The sequence below is a fragment of the Carettochelys insculpta genome, chromosome 9 (assembly GCF_033958435.1).
Source record: "Carettochelys insculpta isolate YL-2023 chromosome 9, ASM3395843v1, whole genome shotgun sequence".
Classification (NCBI taxonomy): Eukaryota; Metazoa; Chordata; order Testudines; family Carettochelyidae; genus Carettochelys; species Carettochelys insculpta.
Genome location: NC_134145.1, coordinates 19,427,904 through 19,448,541, shown reverse-complemented (window position 1 = coordinate 19,448,541; position 20,638 = coordinate 19,427,904). Strand labels below are relative to the sequence as shown.

The following is a 20,638-nucleotide window of genomic DNA, read 5'->3' as shown; positions in this document are numbered from 1 at the left end:
GGAATAGTGCCCTACTTCGACGTTCAGCGTCGAAGTAGGGACCGTGTAGTCGTTGCGCGTCCCGCAACTTCGAATAGTGGGGTCCGCCATGGTGGCCATCAGCTGAGGGGTTGAGAGACACTCTCTCTCCAGCCCCTGTGGGGCTCTATGGTCACCGTGTGCAGCAGCCCTTAGCCCAGGGCTTCTGGCTGCTGCTGATGCAGCTGGGGATCCATGCTGCATGCACAGGGTCTGCAACCAGTTGTCGGCTCTGTGGATCTTGTGTTGTTTAGTGCAACTGTGTCTGGGAGGGGCCCTTTAAGGGAGCGGCTTGCTGTTGAGTCCGCCCTGTGACCCTGTCTGCAGCTGTGCCTGGCACCCTTATTTCAATGTGTGCTACTTTGGCGTGTAGACATTCCCTCGCAGCGCCTATTTCGATGTGGTGCTGCGCAACGTCGATGTTGAACATCGACGTTGCCAGCCCTGGAGGACGTGTAGACGTTATTCATCGAAATAGCCTATTTCGATGTCGCCACATCAAAATAGGCTACTTTGATGTAGGCTTCACGTGTACACGTAGCCTGTGTGTGCAGGTGTATAACAAATGTACACACATATACACCATTCCAGTGTATACACATATACACCGTGTGTGTGTTATAGCGGAGATAAGTTAAAACCTATGCATAAAACTAACAGTTTCATGAAATCATTGATATAGTTGAGAGTAAAGTACTACATATTTTTAAAAACTATTACTATTCTTCTCTCATGTACACAGATCCCTGAACAAGACAGTCTTTTTAGGCTAAAGGAATTTGATACAGAAGTACTAACCATTTTTGAAGAAAATGCTAAGCTGAACTGTGGTGTTTTTACTGCAAATAGTAATCAACAGTTACAGAACTTGGGCAAGGACTTCTCTCTTTTTTCTGCCAACACACACATATTCTTAATGCCAAATATCAGATTGGCAGTGGAGGGGGAATTTTTCAAGGATCTATTATCAAGTACAATTAAATTATTTTAAGGCTTTAGAAGCAACTGGGGATTTTCCAAATCAAGAACCACACAAGTTCTTCTGAGCTCTGTGCCACATAAAGTCATGGATTCGATATGTTCACATTTCTTAAAGCATCTGGTTCTGCTGTAAGAAAAAAAAATGGAAAAGCCATGATACATATGTCATCGTGGTCAGTCATGGCAAGGTCACAGGGAAAGTAAATGAAACAATGTATCTGATTTTTCAGTTTTCCAAAGAACCTCCTTATCTGCCTTAGAGGGGGTTTTTCCTGTTTTTTTCATTTGCTGTAGCTAACCTGTAAAAAAATATCTTTTTCCTGTAACCAAAACCTGCAACTTACTATCACTATGTATGTGTCAATCTAAGATGAAATTACTCATGACATTTCTCAGAATTGTGTTTCAGTTACATTCTGCAAATTGATGGTATGGAATTTTGGAACTTCACATGCTATCAGCCAGACATATCAAAATCACAGCTGCCTTGGGTATAATCTTGTTTCTTATAGCTATGCAGACTGTTCGACGTACAATAAATATAGGACTGTTCAGCTGATGTTTTATTGGACGTTCCCCATAGCTCTGTGATATTTGTTAATGAATAGTTGGCAGTTTCACTCAAGATAGTCTTTGCTAAGTTCATGGAATGGTTAGTCCTTTTTCTGTTGAATTCAGAAATCTGAGAAGTTGAAGACTGTTTCATTGATGCAATAGATGCGATCAGTTTATTAGTCCAGTGAGGCTTTTAATTTTATGTATTTGTGAAAGTTTGACAAGAATTTTAGTTCTTTAAAAATAGAGAATACTATAGTGCCTTTACATGACAAAGTCAGATTTACTTGAAATCTTCATCGCAAATCTTTAGCGTGACTCATTCTACAGCCTCCTAATTCCCAACTTCCCATTATCGGAGTACCATCTCATTTTTTGGTCTTTACTCTCCCCAGGTTCTACACATATTACTTCCATTAAAGTTAATGGACGTTATATCCACAATGAAGACTAAATCAGACCTCTGTATCTTTGAATAGATCATCTAGCCTACCATGGGACATGTCATCACCCATTCCGCAGCAGACAGACCATTTTATGTATATGAATGTGCTCTCCATACCGCTAAGCAAAGGAAATACACAAAGCTGAAAAATAACTACATGAAATTCGGCAAATGAGTGACAAAGTCCCTGGTGGACTGGATAAACAACAGTGACTTAGATAGTTAGCTGCATAAGTGTTTAAGATGATTTCAAATTCTGATTTAGATTTTCTGATAAAACTTGACTGTTATTTGTGAATTTTTATGCAAGCATCCAGGATCAAGAAGTCCCAGATTTCTGGAAGAGAAAAAAAAGTCACTCTGAGAGCCTAACCCACCAGCAATGCAGCTGCACTGCAAGAAAGCGCCACCTGTAATTTACTTATTCACATCAGTTTAAAGTTTCAGAGGTACAGAGACCATGAATCAAAATGTATTTTTGTTTTGGTGTGAAATTTATAAGCCAGAACCACAGCTAACATACAAGACAATATCTCCACCAACTTCAGTGGAGCTCTGTAGAGTTAGCTAAGTTAAGGATCTGGCCCTGCATTTTTTCTACAATTACAAGATCAGTTTGCATATTGCTTTTCTTAGTTAGTAAGTCCTCTTATAATTCTTTTATTTAATCAAAGTAATATTTTCTTCCATATTAAAAATAAAAAGTAAGATACTTTGTAAAGTTTTTTAAACATTTGGTTCCTTTTAATGATAAGTAAAAATTCCACTTGCTTCCCTTCAAATCTATTCAAAACTATTTTGGAAGAAAAAATATTTACCGTATGCCCTAGGAAAACTTGAATAATAAGAGATAGTGTAAGGAAGCAGAGTGACAGTAGGAATGTTCAGCATCACTACATTGCCTAATATGCCTAAATAAGTTATGCTCTTGGGCTATGTCTAGATTGCAGGCTTCTGCTGGGAGACCCAAGGTCTCCTAACAGAAGTCTTTCGTGTTGCGAGCCTTCTGCTGACATCCCTCAGTTAGCATTCAAAACTCTGTGGAGGCCTACACAGTGTTATGGTATGAAAGTACTTGGCAAAAACACATTAATATTATTATTATTACTACAGTTGCAAAGATTATGCTGTACAACTGTTGGTTTCCTCATAATCTGATAATGGGATATGTAATGTAACATGCATTAAATGTGCAATGGGTGAAATCATGGCCCACCCAAGTCAATGTGAAGACTTTCATTGGCTACACTGGGAAAAGGATTTCATGCCATAAACCCCTGGGCAAAAACAAAACAAAACAAAAACACCCTTAAACTTTCTTCATTTCATGCAAGCCAAAGAGTACAAAAATTAAATTTATGTACAATACCCTTAAATTAAATCCACAGGAGAAAGATCGTGCCATCACTTGTAAACAATCATATACAGTATTTGCATTTTACATTTCAGTTCCAAAAACAAGAGAAAAAATGGATAGAGGATAGAAAAACACCAAAGCAAAGTATTCTGTTTTTTTTTCTAAGTAATCAAAAGATAGAAAAAGAGCAAATTATTTCTTACCGGACTTTTCCTCTAAAAGAATGCAGCCAAAAGAAAAAAAGAAAATGAGAAAATGAGATATTTTCTAAAAATAATTAATACATGGAAAACCAAAAGATCTACATCTTTGAAAAGCAGCGTTAAGAGTCTACCTGTTAAACGGACAGTAAAATAGTAATATTTAGTACAAACAGTAGGAATGTTATTCTGACAGACATAAGATTATAGTGAAAAATAGCATACAACACATCAATTTTATTTAAGTCATTTACAGAAATGATTGCATGCTATTGGCATAGATGGTTATTTTTAACTATACTGGAAGCTTATTTTCAGATAAAATTTTAATTTCTTAACAGGGTTTACATGCCTGGAAAATAAAGTGCTGAACGCTACAAGCTTTGACAAATACAAAGAAAGACTCCAATCTCAAAAAGCTGCAGGCACCTTAAAAATATCACGACCAAGCTCAGTACTCTAGCATTTTAGGTAGGGGGTGGAGATATAGAGCCAACGTGGCTCACGATAGGTGACTCCAACTACATCTTTCAGGCCTAGCCTTAGGGCAAGGTAAGCAAGGAGGTTGCTTTGGAGTCTGCAGCTTCAGCTCCCTGCATTCCAACTGACTATAGCATCCACTGCCTACTGGCAGGGCTCCACTGTCATTGTGCCTCTTCAGACCCCACCCACTTGGTCAGCTCTGGCATCTTTTTCATCAGAAGTTCTTCCATTTTAAAATAAACCTTCCACTTTTTCAGCAGTCTTCCTATCCCATAGCATGCTTCAGCTGCTATGCTAGGTGGAAAGAGGTGCAAATCTTGACAAATAGCAACTGATGGACCCAGCCTCCATGAACTTATCTAATTCTTCTTCATTCCACTACTCTTTTGGGATTCACAACATACCCCAGCAGTGAGTTCTGCAGGTTGACTACATGTTGTTTAAAGAAATTCTTCCTTTTGTTTGATTTGAACATGCTTCCTATTAATATTATGAGTAATTCTTGGTTCATGTGTTATGGGAAGGGATAAGTAATCATTTCATTATTCACTTTCTCCATATCTTTCATGATTTTATAGACCAATATCATGTCCCCAGTTAATCGTCTCTTTTCCAAGCTCAGGAGTCCCAGTTTTTTAATGTCATATAGAACCTGTTCCAGACCCTTAATTTTTATGCCCTTCTCCAAACCATCTACAAATCTTTTCCAATTCCAATACATCTTTTTTTGAGATGAGGCAACCAGAAATACAATTCTTATGTATCAGAGAACTAGCCACAATAAATCTAAAATCTCTTTCTTGAATGTAACTGATTTAGATTTAGTTTTCCACTGTACATTATTTTGTACTTACCAACACTGAATTTCATCTGCTACTTTGGTGCCCAGTCACTTGGTTCTTAGAGATCCTTTTGTAGCTCCTTTCAGTCTGCTTTGGACTTACACTGTCCTGAGTATTTTTCTATCATCTGCAAATTTTGCCATCTGACTGTTTAACTCTTTTTCCATAACATTCATTAATATGTTGAACAGCAACAATGACATTATTTACCTCTCTCCTTTCTGAAATAAAAATTACTATTTATTTCTATCCCTTATTTCTAGTCTTTCAACGAGATCTTAAGAAACTTATCTTCATGGCCACTCCATGGAGGGAGTCAGAGAATTCATTCTAAATTTCCCCCAAATGAGTAAACAGCCTTTCAGAACATAGATTTTAATTTATTTATATGTCATAAGTAAATCCTTACTGGAAACAACTGAACCTGCTGCATGTGCTGCCATGACTGTGTGCTCTGCAGCAGCTATGAACCATAATTACACCTGAAAAAACCTTTCATCTCTCTAAATGAGATTTTGTCTTCCAGCATGAGTGTATCAAATCGGTGGTCACTCTGGGAATGGCAACCAGAGCTTTTTGGTTTTAATGGGTGGTTATGTTACTGTGCCAAATAGGATGACATATCACTTTGAAGTTCAGTTGAGCAAGAAATAGAAGAAATATTACCCCTAGTTGAACGTTAATGTGTAAATCAAAAAGCTAACTTTTACAGTGAATGGCGAATGTCTCTGTTATTAAAAACATGTGGGTTCACCTTGGGCTTATTAACATGATCTTTCTAGCAAATACAGTTCATTTACACAGATCTGAACATTCCAGTGCAACTGAAAATAATAATTTGAAATATTTTTCTAATGATTTTGACAGTCTCAAAACGTTAACACTATTCCTGTAAAAATTAATGATAGCTTTATTGGGTCACCCACTGACTGGTTCCAGTTTTCCTAAATATTACCAGGATATTACGTTCAGAGTAAAGTGATGTATTCAGGTCATTATTCCTCTATGTACGGACAAAAGTTCATGGCACTTAAATAAAACTGACACAATTTTCAGAGGCATGGAGCACCTGCGTATACCCTGGTTGTCCATAAAATTTGTGTGAGCTCAATATTTCTGAATAGTCAGGCCACTTTTATTTAATTGTCTGGATGTGATTTACTGTCCCATTTAACACATGCTAACGTGGTTTCATCAGAAACTTATTCTAATAACTATAGTCAACCTCAATTGGGGCGTGCTTACAGTTCACTCATTTGTGAACATTGTACACGTGGCCAACAGTTGTTGGTCCAATTATCTGGGAAAGTGATCAATCCAACTGATCTAGAATAAAGAGTCTGCTCTAGAGCCTTAGCTAAGAGGCAAATGGCTTTTAGCTTATGTGGTAGAGGTTCATACACTAAGATCCAGAGGTACCAGGTTATATTCCGCCTTGCACATATTGGCACTTACCGATGTTCCACATGCACTGCAAAAATTTAGGTCAGAACCCTAACTCATTAGCTTGTATTATGAAATATACTCATTTCAGCAGAAATAAACACTGCTTAAGAGATCACCAAAAACACTTTATCCTTGAGAGGGATTGGACTTTTCTATCATGCAAATAGCTGGCAATGAACATGTCAGGAATTGCCAATGGAGGGAGGCTGGGGGATGTGAAACTCTGCAGCAAATGAGGGTATAGTATCTGATGCTGTCAGGTTGCATTATTGTGAACTACCCCAACAACTAAAGAAACAAATGAAACTGAAGTCCTTCCAAACAACAGAAAAAAAAATAGGTGCAACCACGCAAGACAGTAAGAAGCAGCCATCTGACCTTATTTTCCTTCTATGCCTATGCGAGCATGTACTGAGAGTCTAACAAAACATAACTGAGCGATCATACATTAAAAGAGAACAGTTCCTCCAGTAATCTGATAAAACAGGGCCATTAAAATGTAGCAGGATGCTCTCAGCTCTTCTCTCACCAAATAACTGCAGCATTCTCATCTCTGCTACGTTCAAGAAAAGAAGATTTTGTTTGACCTGTGTGTTAGGATACCATTAATTTTGACAGGACAACATCCCACTGTTAAAATGTGTGATTCTCATCCCCAAAGCAACATACTTACCCTGAAAACTGTCCAAATAGTTGCAGCTTTATTTTTTGTTATGAAAAATGTAGCAAGTCACTTTCCAGATTCCTTCCCTAGGGACTTGCATAGTTCTTTTGATTTCAAGATTATTTATATTTCTTGACAAGTCTTGTTTTTCTTTCAGACATCTTTAAATTGAAGTGTCATAACTTTTCCCCCGAAGAATCAAGGGAGACAAGAGTAGGGAACACACAAACCTGGATGCCTCCTGGCATCCTTCTGGTCACAAACCATCTTTTAAAAATGAAGTTTGAGCCACGTTTTTTGTAATTAATTTAATGGGCTTTGAGTGAGACAGGACACACCTCTGGTAGTGGTAGGGATAACTATAAAAGAAACAAGTGTAATGGCACTACGAATTAGCAAAATACGTAAACCCATTTATTCATGTCCGAATAGTAGTGACAGTAAAGCAGAATTTTTGGAAGCCTTCACAATCCATTGCTAACTTTGAATGCTCAATAGGTCTAGTCTTCAGCTGCCACACACTGTTCACTGACTCTTTTCCCCTGCTGTGACCACCTTTCACTATTTCTACAATAATAAATTTCTCGAGATTATTTTCATTTCAGTGCATAATGGGATCAATGTACATAGGTTTACTTGTTTATATGTGAGAATGGGATGATTAGACTTTTACTAACAAGATCCATTGTGCCATTTCATTTTTAGCCTTGTTTCAGTTTGTTGCTCACAGACTTGCCCTACCCACAGACAAAGGATTAACATATAGGGAGATAGGTAAAGTTTTTCCATTTAATGTAGTCTGCTTCATTTTTACATTTGAGCTGGACAAGGTAGATAGTAAACAAGATGCAGCAATATATGTTACACTCCAGAATTAAGAAGGCAGGGGGAAGGGGGAGTCCGATTTCCTGTTTTCCCATTGTACCCCGCTAGAACTCCAAATCCTTAAAGGGACAGATGGAGGTAAATAGCATCCTGACAGTAAGTAACCTGATTTTCTCTAGGGATGCTATTTACCCGCACCCTGTCCCATTAAAGTTTTGGAGCTAGGGAAGATGCAGCAGTTCTTTCACTGGAGGTTTTGAAGAGGAGACTGGATTGCCATCTGTCTTTAGACACAAAAAAATTTCCACCTTGTCAGGGGGTTAGACTGGATAAGCCTTGCAGTCCCTTTCCACCCTATCAGTCAACAACAGTGAAAATAGACTAGTAAGTTTACTTCGATTAGTCACTATAAGTATTTTTCATCCATTTGCACAAGGATGTGGCACTACAGGACCTGTTCAGTTTGCTTCTGTTCTGAGAGTAATAATTCCTAGCCCTTATCTGAGGCTTTTCACCACTGGATCTTAAAGTTCTTTGCAAACAAGACCACTATCTTTATTCTCATTTTATAAATTGGGAGACCGAATCAGAAGGTCACTTAGCAGGCTAGGACCAGAGCCTGGCATGGAACTCAGGTTCTTTTAAATCCCAATCTAGCATTTAATCAATTAAACCACACTAAGATGCCATAGGACTGCTTTTATTTGTGAAGCTACCAACTAACATGGCTACCCCTCCAGGACTTGCTCTAAGTTAAGTATTAAAAAGCAAACCAATTGTATCTAGGCAACTTTTAAAATATATATGTTTTTAACCTGGACATTTGAAAAGTTGAGGACAAGGCACTTCTTGAAGCAGGCCCCTGCCTGATGGACAATGTGGTGCCAGGGAGGTCAGCTGGTGACTTGCTCCTCCCATCTTGTGATGGCCACATCAATTTTCTTGAGATACACTTTCAATGAATCTTTGTAACACTTCCTCTGATCACTGTGGGATCTCTGACCATGGGTGAGCTGAGAGCAGATGGCTTGTTTTGGAAGGTGAAAGTCTGGCATTCACACACAATATCCAGGCCAGAAAATTTGGTGCATGAGGATTCATTGCTTCAGTGCTGATTGTCATGGCCTCATTATGTAGACCAGATCGATCCACATGGCTGCTGTGTCTGCTCTGTGGCCAGCTGTCACTGTATTAAGATTGCAAAAATTAAGGGAGCCAGGGAAGATCACGCATGTGCAGTGGGTTGCATCCAGTGCAGGGGCTTAATGACACATGCCTTCCTTTTTTGAGTGTATCAGGAAAGGGGAATGCCCTTTAGCACATCTCTCCTATGCATTCCTGGCCTACACATTCAACCCTTCGTACTTGCTATAGGTCAATATATGGAAGTCCAGAACCTCAGGCTAATTTAATACAACATATGGTAGTAGTTGCTGAGACCAGCAACAGAGTCAGAACAGCACAAAGGAGGGATCCTTGATTTCTGCTGGGTGTATTTTGGTAGCATCCAAGAAGCTGAACTGGTGCCTTTATCTCAGATAACATCACAAATGATTCTTCACTGCCGACAGATCACATGTAATCCAGTTAATGTTGACATTTAAGGTCAGGTTCTCCAGCTGATGGTGAACTACTGTAACTCCACTGAACTGACCAGAACCGTGCTGATTTTCAGTAGCTGAGGATCAGGCTCTTAGAATCTTTTCTCTTTCTCCCATTTCATCTTGGCTTAAATTTTTCTTTCTAAATCATATATTTCCCTTCTGTGATCAGAATTACAGCAACTAGCCTCAAGTATAATTTCCTCCAGGCAGCGTCAGTAGATCCAGAAGCCACGTGCTCCACAGAACAACAAAGCCATCATTCTGCACAACTTACAGTCCCTGCATCTCCCACGGCTCAGGAAATGGGAGTCTCAGATTGACTCTTGAGTCTAGTTTCCGCACACAGCCACAGAATACGCTGCTGTCACGCCTCCAGGCCAGCTGCAGCATCTTTACGGTTGCATAACTGTACAAGTCAGCTGTCTAGAACAAAGACTAGCCACAATCCAGACACCCGATGCGCTTGTATGCAAAAGGGAAGAGCTTCAGGCAACAGCAACTTAACAAACATAACGTGTTTGCAAAAGGATTAAATCCTGCTTCCTATCAGTCAAAGGCCAAACTCCCCATTCAGTGCAAAAAGAATCACAGAAACTAGGACACGGACACTCATTTAATTTGTAAGTGAAAATAGGCTTTGGCCTTGCAGTGTGATTAGTGAAATGTGCATTTCTGTGGGATTTTGGTTCTTGCAGTTCATCTTCAGGAACTCAAGGCAGAAAGTGAACAAGTGGCCACATGAGCCTACCTACCTTTACGTTGCTTCATGTGAGAGGTTTTTTTTTCCCCACTTCAGAATCATTAAAGCCAGCAACAGCTAAGAAAAAATGTGATTGCCAAGAACTGGCCAAATTTTCCTACTCTCTTAGGCTATATCTACACTAGAGGGTTTTGTCCACAAATTGGTGTTTTGTCAACAAAACCCAGGGAGCATTCAGATTCCCAAAGCTCTCTATTGATAGTAAATTGACAGACTGCAGCACTACTGTCAACAGCCTTATCGCACTCCCCCATGAGGAAGAACACCTCTTTCGACAGATTCTGTTGACAGAAAGCTCATCTGGACTTCTGGGGGGCCCCTCTGTTGACAGACAGGGCTTATGGGACACTGGGCAGCTCTGTCTGCTGTGCTTACAGTTAGCTGTTTTGTCAAGAGAGCAGCTGGGCAGTCCAGCCACTCTCTGTCAGCAGAGTGGATCACTCTTTCAATCCACCTGGTCATCTGTCTGTGATCTGTCAACCGAAGTTTTGTCGGAAGATATCTTTCAACAGAAACTTCTGTCAATAGAGCACTCGATAGCATAGCCTAAATGCCTCTCTCTTTATCTGCAAACATATTTCACGATAATTAATATTTTTCAGCATGAGATCAGCCCCATATTCAAAAGCCTTAGGGCAATTAGATGACCAAAGTACACAATTACTTGATGAGTTAGTACTACACATCTGCCAGTCATAAATTATGGATATATGAGATATTAGTGAGGATGAGAGATCTCAGAATGGGGTCTGTATTGTGGGATAACTGTTCCAATTTATAGATTCAAATTCTACATAGAGCACCTGCTACTTGGGAAAAGTAGCAGGAGTTTCTGTTGCTCAAAAGGAGTATAAATCAGACTTAAGTGAAACTTATTAGATCTCCTTGCCCCTATCAATGCAACTGACAATGCACAGTTGATCCTGTTGGTATAATTTTAGTGCTTCCTCTATTATTTTTAATTTCTTCTCTTCCCACAAAATGTTATTGTTACCTTAGGTATAGGTACACACTGGATTATATGGCTGTGATGTGGCAAAGAGAAACACAAACAGATTTGGTGTAGATAATGTTACATGATCCAAGGAACTTTAAAAGAGATGCTGGGCTTTGAATGTGAAATTCCAGGAAGCACACTGATCACAATGAGGAGAACAAATTTAAAATTACTAAATGGGACAGTTACTGAGGTGAAATTTCCATAGAAAAAATGTACAGACAAGCTGTTAAAGAGTTTGGGTTTCATCCCAAATGTAAAACTCTTCCCTTATGGAAGACTTAATGGCTTTACTTGGATGCTCACAAAACTCAGTGACATTGCATTGGCCTAAGATTGTGGAGATTGCAGTTTTGATTTACATTTACTTTGATTTTTTTAGGGTGTATTCACATCCAAACTCTAAGCAAGATGCCAGGCTTGCAAAGCCATGAAACTCAAATATCTATGAGTTTCATGGCTTTGTAAGCCTGCCATCTTGCTTAGAGTTTGAATGTGAATATATATCTTCTTCAAGGCTTACTAAGATCTACTTGCTATCCCATATATATATAAATTCTATATATATATATGGGATAGGAAGTAGATCTTAGTAAGCCTTGAAGTAGTTACATGACAATGGAATGAAAAACAGGAATGGTTTAATGAAATACAGTCCTTCTTTTAGAAATCCAGGTTTACTTATTTATTAAGGAATGCACAGATAATATTGTAGGACAGTGTTGACAGAAAGCTGATCTAGAAAATGAGGTAAGCAGTGAGGTGGCAAAGTTTGCAGATGACACCAAGTTGTTCAGGACAGTCAAAACCAAAACAGATTGTGAAGAACTACAAAAAGATCTCAGCAAACTGAGTGATTGGGCAGCAAAATGGCAAATGAAATTTAATGTGGGTAAGTGTAAGGTAATGCACATTGGAAAAAATAATCCAAATTACACGTACAACATGATGGGGTCAAATTTAGCTACGACGGATCAGGAAAGGGATCTTGGAGTTATAGTGGATAGTTCTCTGAAGACATCCACACAGTGTGCAGCGGCAGTTAGTAAAGCAAATAGGATGTTAGGAATTATTAAAAAAGGGATAGAAAATAAGACAAAAGATATCATACTTCCCCTATATAAAACTATGGTACGCCCACATCTTGAGTACTGTGTGCAGATGTGGTCTCCTCACCTCAAAAAAGACATATTGGCATTAGAAAAGGTTCAGAAAAGGGCGACTAAGATGATTAGGGGTTTGGAACGGGTCCCATATGGGGAGAGGCTAGAGAGACTGGGACTTTTCAGTCTGGAAAAGAGGCGACTGAGGGGCGATATGATAGAGGTATATAAAATCATGAATGGTGTGGAGAAAGTGAATATAGAAAAATTATTTACCTTTTCCCATAATACAAGAACTAGGGGACACCAAATGAAATTGATGGGTAGTAGGTTCAAAACTAATAAAAGGAAATTTTTCTTCACACAGTGCGCAGTCAACCTGTGGAACTCCTTGCCGGAGGAGGCTGTGAAGGCCAGGACTCTATTAGGGTTTAAAAAAGAGCTCGATAAATTTTTGCAGGTTAGGTCCATAAATGGCTATTAGCCAGGGGTAAAGTATGGTGCCCTAGCCTTCAGTACAAGGGCAGGAGATGGATGGCAGGAGATAAATCACTTGATCATTGTCTTCTGTTCTCCTTCTCTGGGGCACCTGGCATTGGCCACTGTTGGCAGATGGGATACTGGGCTGGATGGACCTTTGGTCTGACCCAGTATGGCCATTCTTATGTTCTTATGTGTTACTACAAAGATGTGTAGGTGTTTGTGATCTGAAAAGTAACAGATAGAAAAGAGGTAGTTCTGATGGATTTTTAGGTACAGAGGAAAATGAAATTAAAGTTAAAATTAAGACATGAAGATGAAAGAAGGAAGATAAAAGCAGGGAAATACATAAGGCCTAGTTCTGATCTTACTTTGCCATGTTTACATTTTGTAACACCAAAAACTTCAGTGGAGTTTCTCTCAATTGTCTTATTGCTAGAAGACAACAATCTCAAGTGTTAGAGATACTAAAACACCAATCCCACCCTTACCCTGATTGAGCAGTAACTTTTTTACATGAGTTATCCATCCCAGTAAGATGACATATAATATGGAACTGCCCAATGTAAGATTGGCAGTATCAGGATCTACTATGTTTTCATATCTGAGGAAGTTTATGTGCAATTAACAGATATGAGAGGAAGGTGCCCCATGTTTTGGACAATGGGAAGTTTCAGATAAATGGAGTTAGGCTTATCCAGATTCTACTGTAATAGCAAACACTATTTTTTAAATAAAAAAAAGTATACGTATATTTTGGCCATTTGGAGGAGTGGGAAACTCACTAAAACAAAAATCAAGGATAGACAAGTTGTTATAAGAAGACTTCATAGTTTAACATATTTAAGAAACTTCATAATATTTTAGCACATTCTGAACTAAAAATATCTATTAAAAATCATGTCATTGCAGCTCTAACAGCTATTCCTAGCTGCCTGGTGACTAAACCAGACAAAGCAAACCAATTGTATTTAGCTGCAAATCAGTCTGCCACTCAATTATCAGACTTGCTGGTCACTAGTACAATTAATCTGGATAGGGTGTTATTGTTCTCCCAGCTTTGTAAAATATTAAAACACAAGATACTCACCACTGGAGATGGAGAAAGTGCAATGTTGCCTATGGATGCTTTCAATTCATCTACAGTAGCTGCACTCTTAAGAATGTCTTTAGCCTGCAAAGGCTTAATCTTAATGTTAAATTTCTTGTGTGACTCTTCTTCTTCTTCTGATTCGCTTGAGGAATAAAAATGCTTTCCTTTGGTAGGTAGATCACAGTTAAAGAAATGTTTGTTCTGCTAAGAGAAAGGCTTTTTTATACAGGGTGGAGGCAACACAGTAGAACACCCCCACTCACCACCACACACACCCTTTCAACTCCCAAAGTTTTTAAAAAGTACCTTTGTCCCATGTTCTAAAGTGACATGGGTATTCAGAAGCACAAATCCCTTTGATTTTCCATAAGATTTAGCTTCCTAAGTCACCTTAGAAAATGGGATTTAGATATTTTTGAAATTTTACCCCAACTGTTCACCTGTAAAAATAGGTAACAGAGGACACATTTTGGCCAATCCTATTCCTGCCTTTCCATTTTATTGTATTTGTATATAATAAATACATAATTAAAACACAATATACATATATACACTATGGATGCAAATTGTTGACTGCTCATAAAAGTAAGTAAAACTGCATTGTGGGGTAGCATTAATTTGCAAACAAGTCTTTTTTCCCCAACCAATCTGCACTTTACCAGTTTACACTGCATATACTAATAGGCAACCAGGAAGTTTCTGTGGCTGCAGAGGAGGAAGCTAAGAGCTATTTTCCTACTGTCTACTTACCAAAGGCTGCTCACTGCACAGTCCAGATTCTTGCATGCAGTGTGGCTGCTTTGCATCACACCACTGACACACAGACTACCTGTAAAGTTAGCAAGGCCAGTAAGGAAGATCACACCAGTGCAAAGGGTGTAGCATTAAATCTGAGGTCCTCCAAACTGTCCTCCAACTATCTATCCTTAGTGCAAGAAAAGAACCTTGGCCACAGCATCCCTTCACTATGCCAATCCTCAGCTGATTATTATAGCCTAGGACAACAAAGTTCTTCAGTCTCTTCAAACAAAAAACAGAGGTCCTGCCCAACAGGAGGAGGATGACAGGAGAACATATGTGAGCTTTAAACTCTTTTCTTGTGAACACCTCAGACCTGTGTTCAGAGTGACACAGTGGAAGAGATGGCCCAGGCCAGTGCGTATCTATTGTTCTACATTTTGAGAACATCTAAAATGTTATGGTTCTCGGTACCTAAATAAAATTTATGATAGTTTCTTAAGGGTTTTCTGTGATGCCTATTACAACCTAGATATAGGTATTTTAAATAAAATATGTGTCTACACTTTCATAGCTTGTTACCCATCACCGAAAGTGGATGGTGATTTTCAAAAGGCAAATTCATTTTTGCTTAGATTTGCTTTTACAGAAACAAGATATATCCTCTTGAACCTGTTTATGCCCATTTAAATGGATAAAAGGAAAAGAGTGAACAATTACACCACCTATTAGATCAGCATAAACAAGCTGGAGCTTAAATATAATATTCTGCACATTTCTATATTACTTTTCATAGGGGGTATGTCTACACAGCCAAGTTATTTCCAAATAGCAGCTACTATTTCAAAATAATTATGCAAGTGTCTACATGATGCAACCGCTATTTCAAAATAATTTTGAAATAGCAGATGCCTTATTTCAGAATTGGTAAACCTCAATGTACGAGGAATAGCAAAATAGTAGCACTCCCGTATTATAGATGGAGAAACTAAAGAACAGTTAGGTGACTTGCTCAAGTGTGTCTATAGCAGAGGTGAAAACAGGATTCAGAATCCAGAGATTTGGGTTCTGTTATTTGATCATTCCTACTTTTCAAGGAAAAACGTAACTTTTGCTCAGATCCCTAGTTTGAATGTTCTGTTACAAAGCCAAAGCCATGCTGCAGAGAGATGTAAACTGCTTCCTTTCCCCAATGAATGCTTCTTCACCCCTCCAATCTCTGCCAACCCAAAGAAAAAGGCTACAAATCTGCTGCTATTCACTAAGAGCATTATAATCACATCTGTTTTAGTGGCATGCACTGAACATAATTATTTCTCAGTGCACTTCCTATCCGATTACTCCTTTCTGTTAATTTCCTTTGAATAAAACAAGGCAATTAAATGTGCCTTCTGGTTAACTGTATCGGGTGATTCTCCATTGTGCTTCACTTTTAATAATAGTGAACAGGAAAATATTTCCTTGACCATTCCATGAACCCGAGATCATGTTACAGTTTGCAAACTGAGAAGTAAAGCTAACAATAAAGGATATAGCCTGGTTCTTCTGGTCTGATGCTGTATCCTTCTTCATCAAGCTCAGGTGAATTCTGGGTAGGGTACAAAATATAAGCAAGTAATTAAGTTCTTGTTAAACATTTTATTGAAGAGCAGCTCCGGCGATGTCCTCTATTAGGAGGATACAGCAAAGGAAATATTGTGCTGATTCAATAGTGAGCATTACCTGAAACGAGAAAAAGTAGAGCAAACTGAAAAGAAGTGTCTGTTTACAGGAGGCATAAAATGGTGGCAGCAGCTAATATTTATAAACTACCTGACCATGACAAGGTAAATTATATTGTAGTTAACTCTGGAAGTGCCAACCAAGTATACTCCACACAGCTAGCATGGCAAATGCAAGGGTTTGGAGAGAAAAGAAAGGTGGGATTGTAGGAATTGCATAGGCTTTTAACAATCTCGGGCTGGTCACTGAAGAAACTGCTGCACCTATGGTCCCCAGAATTAGGCAGGTAGAAAGTGCTGGGAAGAGAAATGGAAACAACGGAAGGCAGACCCCAAAAATAAGCAGGGATGTAGTATAAAAACACTAATCGTCAAGGGAAGGACATCTAATCAAGAGCCCATACATTCTAGAATAGCATTTGACCCTGCTGTCCTTTGAGTCCATAGAACAGGCTGTGATGGGGTTCAGGGGTCCCCATGCACTGCACCCCGTCCACTGGCAGGAGTGACTCTCACTCAGCAGGTACACCAGGAGGTTTATTAGGCAACAGATGCCCAGTTTCTCACAGAAGCATCTGTACAGCAGTCAGAGACAGTCATTCCAACCCGTCCTGGGGAGAGGAGCCCGAGGGGTGCCCCTCTGGGGTGTAGCTTCCCCCCTCCTCAGGCTGGCTGCCTTACAGCTCCCTCTCCCCCCAGCCTCTAACTGCCGCCTCCAATTCACAAGCAGCTTGGCTCCACCCTCCTCTTTGTTCAGGGTGGAGGTGTTACCTGCCAGCCTAGGTTATAGTCTCAGGGTCATCCTTAGCCACTGGGAGCTGCTCTGCTTGTCTCACACATGCACTCCCCCCACTCCATCACACAGACTATAGAATCCAATCCATAGACAGTTAAGGTAGAAGTTATTAGGGCTTATCCACAGTATGTGGGGAAATGGATCTCAGTTAATGCAACTTCAGCTACATGAATAGTGTAGCTAACGTTGACGTACTTAGATATAAACTCTCCTGTCAACTTCCCTTCCACTTTTCATTGAGGTGATGTGCTTGAGTCAATGGGAGAGCTATCAGCAATTGATTTATCGTGTCTGTACTAGACACAATAGCTGAACCTCCTGCTGGATTGATTGCTGCCCCATTGATCCTGCCTATTGTTTAAACCTGCCCATAGTTTTGAACTGTTAGCTTCTTTGCAGGTAACTGATCTCAATGTTCAACTGAATTTTTTTTCTTTTGAATTAACTTTGACGTATTCCATACAGACGATATAATCAGTCTCAAATAGACCTCTCCTTTTTACTCATAGTAATTGGTATTTAATGGGTAATCTGAGTTACCTAGTCTCTGGATAATTTTACAAAATCTAATTAACACAAATATATAAAAAGATATTTCAGAGTAGGGTTAGGTTTCAACTGTACATTCTTAGGGTGATAAAATACCTGAATTCATTTATTTCCCCACAATGATGTGGTTCTTACAATTGCCTATTTTGATTGAACAGTAAGATTCACTGCATCACTTAAAGAGGCACACTCAGCCTGAAAAAAAATTGGTTAGTTCTCTCATATCAATTTTTGTGGTTTTACAATTACCTTTTCCTATTTTTTTTAATTTCAGGTTTTTCTCTCTCCCCTTTTGTCTGCAGAGTACACAAACAACAGAGAAAACTATCTAGGATTAAATTGATTGTTCATGAAGCACTGTCAAAATCACGATGTCAACATAACACAATATTTGGAAAGGAAAACTGAGTCTGCCTACAATAGGTGGTAACATTTGAACCAGGCTGGGATTGTGAGTGTTCCAGGATGCGATCTTCATCCTGAAGTAATGAGAGTGAAATGAAGACCAGAATGCTGAATAAGAAACAATCACACTTGGAGCAGTAAAAACAAGCAGTGAAAACAAACAAGCAGCATATGAGTAGTAACGGAGAAGGAGCCGTGTTAGTCTATATAATATCAAAACAAAAAAGCAGTCAAGTAGCACTTTAAAGATGAACAAAATAATTTATTAGGTGAACTTTCGTGGGACAGACCCACTTCTTCAGACCATAGCCAGACCAGAACAGACTCAATATTTAAGGCATAGAGAACCAAAACAGTAATCAAAGTTGACAAATCAGAAAAAAAAAATATCAAGGTGAGCAAATCAGAGAGCAAAGGGGTGGGGGCGGCAGGGGGAAGTGAAGAATTAGATTAAGCCAAGTATGCCAAAGAGCCCCTATGGTGTCCCAGAAAGTTTGCATATGATGGTATGTGAATTCCCCATCACATAGCATTGATACCCATACACAAGAGAGGGAGGTGATAATTCAGATACTTACATATCTTTCCCAGTCAATCTCTGCATAAAATCCATTTGGCGCTCCATTGCTTTTCTTCTGTAATACATGTGAGAACAAGTGTACAATTTTTAAATTGAAGAGCTAAGAATCATACAATGTCTCTATCTGAAGCAAACTACTGAAGCCTGTCGCAGAACGGCCAGATTAGAAACCCTTTAAGGAAACTGGTTTGTAGGGTTAGGTGATAATGATGGCCTGTGTAGTAAACAGTTATTTCATACAAATGATAACATTTTTCAAATAATGTGAAAAATGATTTTTGTAGCAAATAAGGCAATTCACAGCAAATAAACGATGCTTTGGATGTCTGTAGAGTCTTTCACATCCTACTTCACATCCTATTTCAGAGCACATTATAAACAACTATTAAGTGAAATGCACAATACTGCAGTGAGGAAGGGAAGCAAAATTATTACAGGTTGAACCCCTTTCCTTCTGGACCACAGATGTTGCTGGACCAGAGAGCTGGTCTAACGGCAGGCTGGCTGGGAGTAGAGCAGCTGGCAGCCCCAGTCAGGGAACCCCAGCAGCTGGGAGCATGGAGCTGCTACTGGTCCTGGGGAGGAGCTCCACAGGCTGGAGGTGTGGAACTGCTGCTGGCCTAGGTGGTATTGCTGCTGGGGACAAGGAGTCTCACTGGCTGGAGCAGGGTGGCCCAGAGTGGACTGACCTCCCCTGAGCCGTGTCTACACGTGCACGCTACTTCGAAGCAGCGGCACTAACTTCGAAATAGCGCCCGTCACGGCTACACGCGCCAGGCGCTATTTCGAAGTTAACTTCGATGTTAGGCGGTGAGACGTCGAAGTTGCTAACCCCATGAGGGGATAGGAATAGCGCCCTACTTCGACGTTCAACGTCGAAGTAGGGACCGTGTAGACGATCCGCGTCCCGCAACTTCGAAATAGCGGGGTCTGCCATGGCGACCATCAGCTGAGGGGTTGAGAGACGCTCTCTCTCGAGCCCCTGCGGGGCTCTATGGTCACCGTGGGCAGCAGACCTTAGCCCAGGGTTTCTGGCTCCTGCTGCGGCAGCTGGGGATCCATGCTGCAGGCACAGGGTCTGCAACCAGTTGTCGGCTCTGTGTATCTTGTGTTGTTTAGTGCAACTGTGTCTGGGAGGGGCCCTTTAAGGGAGCGGCTTGCTGTTGAGTCCGCCCTGTGATCCTGTCTGCAGCTGTGCCTGGCACCCTTATTTCAATGTGTGCTACTTTGGCGTGTAGACGTTCCCTCGCAGCGCCTATTTCGATGTGGTGCCGCACAACGTCGAAGTTGAACATCGACGTTGCCAGCCCTGGAGGACGTGTAGACGTTACTCATCGAAATAGCCTATTTCGATGTTGCTACATCGAAATAAGCTATTTTGATGTAAGCTTCACGTGTAGACGTAGCCCTGGTCTGGCAAACTCCCTCTTTTGGGGCAGCTCAGGTCCTGAGGATGCTGGACCAGAGAGATCCAACCTGTGTTTCATAATCACCACGAATTGGGCAGATATGCACACCTTCACCTATTGAATATACATAGCTTTCCTCAGACTGCAATGGAGGTAGTTGTGTGGTTAGACATACACAAGTGTATATGTAGAAAGACTTTCAAAATTAAAGTTTTATTTATATAAATGAGCTTGCTTGCTTAGTCATCATCCGTTGCTTTAATCTCTTCTGGAAAAAAGTTGTGATATGCCAACGGATATTACTGGCTTCTGCTGAAAGTAATGCTGCTTTCTTATGGGGAATAAACTGCATTCTCTTCAGAAAGTATGCTAAATGGTGCAGCAAAAGTGAGTAATTTTCCACCTGAGGTGTATGTTGGCACTCTAAAGAGGTTCAGATTGATCTAGGGTCAAACCCTGCTATTATTTAGCATGCTCAAACGCAAGCACTCACACGCACACTCACCCACAAATGGTTCCCTTGTCAATATTGGTTAATTAGAAAAACAAAAACTGACAGCTGGGCGACTTGTATCCTGATCTTGGAA

The 20,638-nt window shown here is 39.9% G+C and overlaps 1 protein-coding gene across 1 annotated transcript in view; it reads right to left on the bottom strand.

Annotated features, from left to right (window-relative positions):
• SGIP1 (SH3GL interacting endocytic adaptor 1) overlaps window positions 1-20,638 on the bottom strand; it is a 103,953-nt gene that overhangs the window by 69,006 nt on the left and 14,309 nt on the right. The window contains exons 5-8 of the mRNA XM_075003249.1: window positions 18,641-18,697; window positions 16,125-16,179; window positions 13,851-14,026; window positions 3,560-3,571 (exon numbers count right to left, since the gene is read on the bottom strand). Coding sequence (XP_074859350.1) covers window positions 3,560-3,571; window positions 13,851-14,026; window positions 16,125-16,179; window positions 18,641-18,697 — 300 coding nt within the window. The remainder of the gene's footprint in view (window positions 1-3,559; window positions 3,572-13,850; window positions 14,027-16,124; window positions 16,180-18,640; window positions 18,698-20,638) is intronic.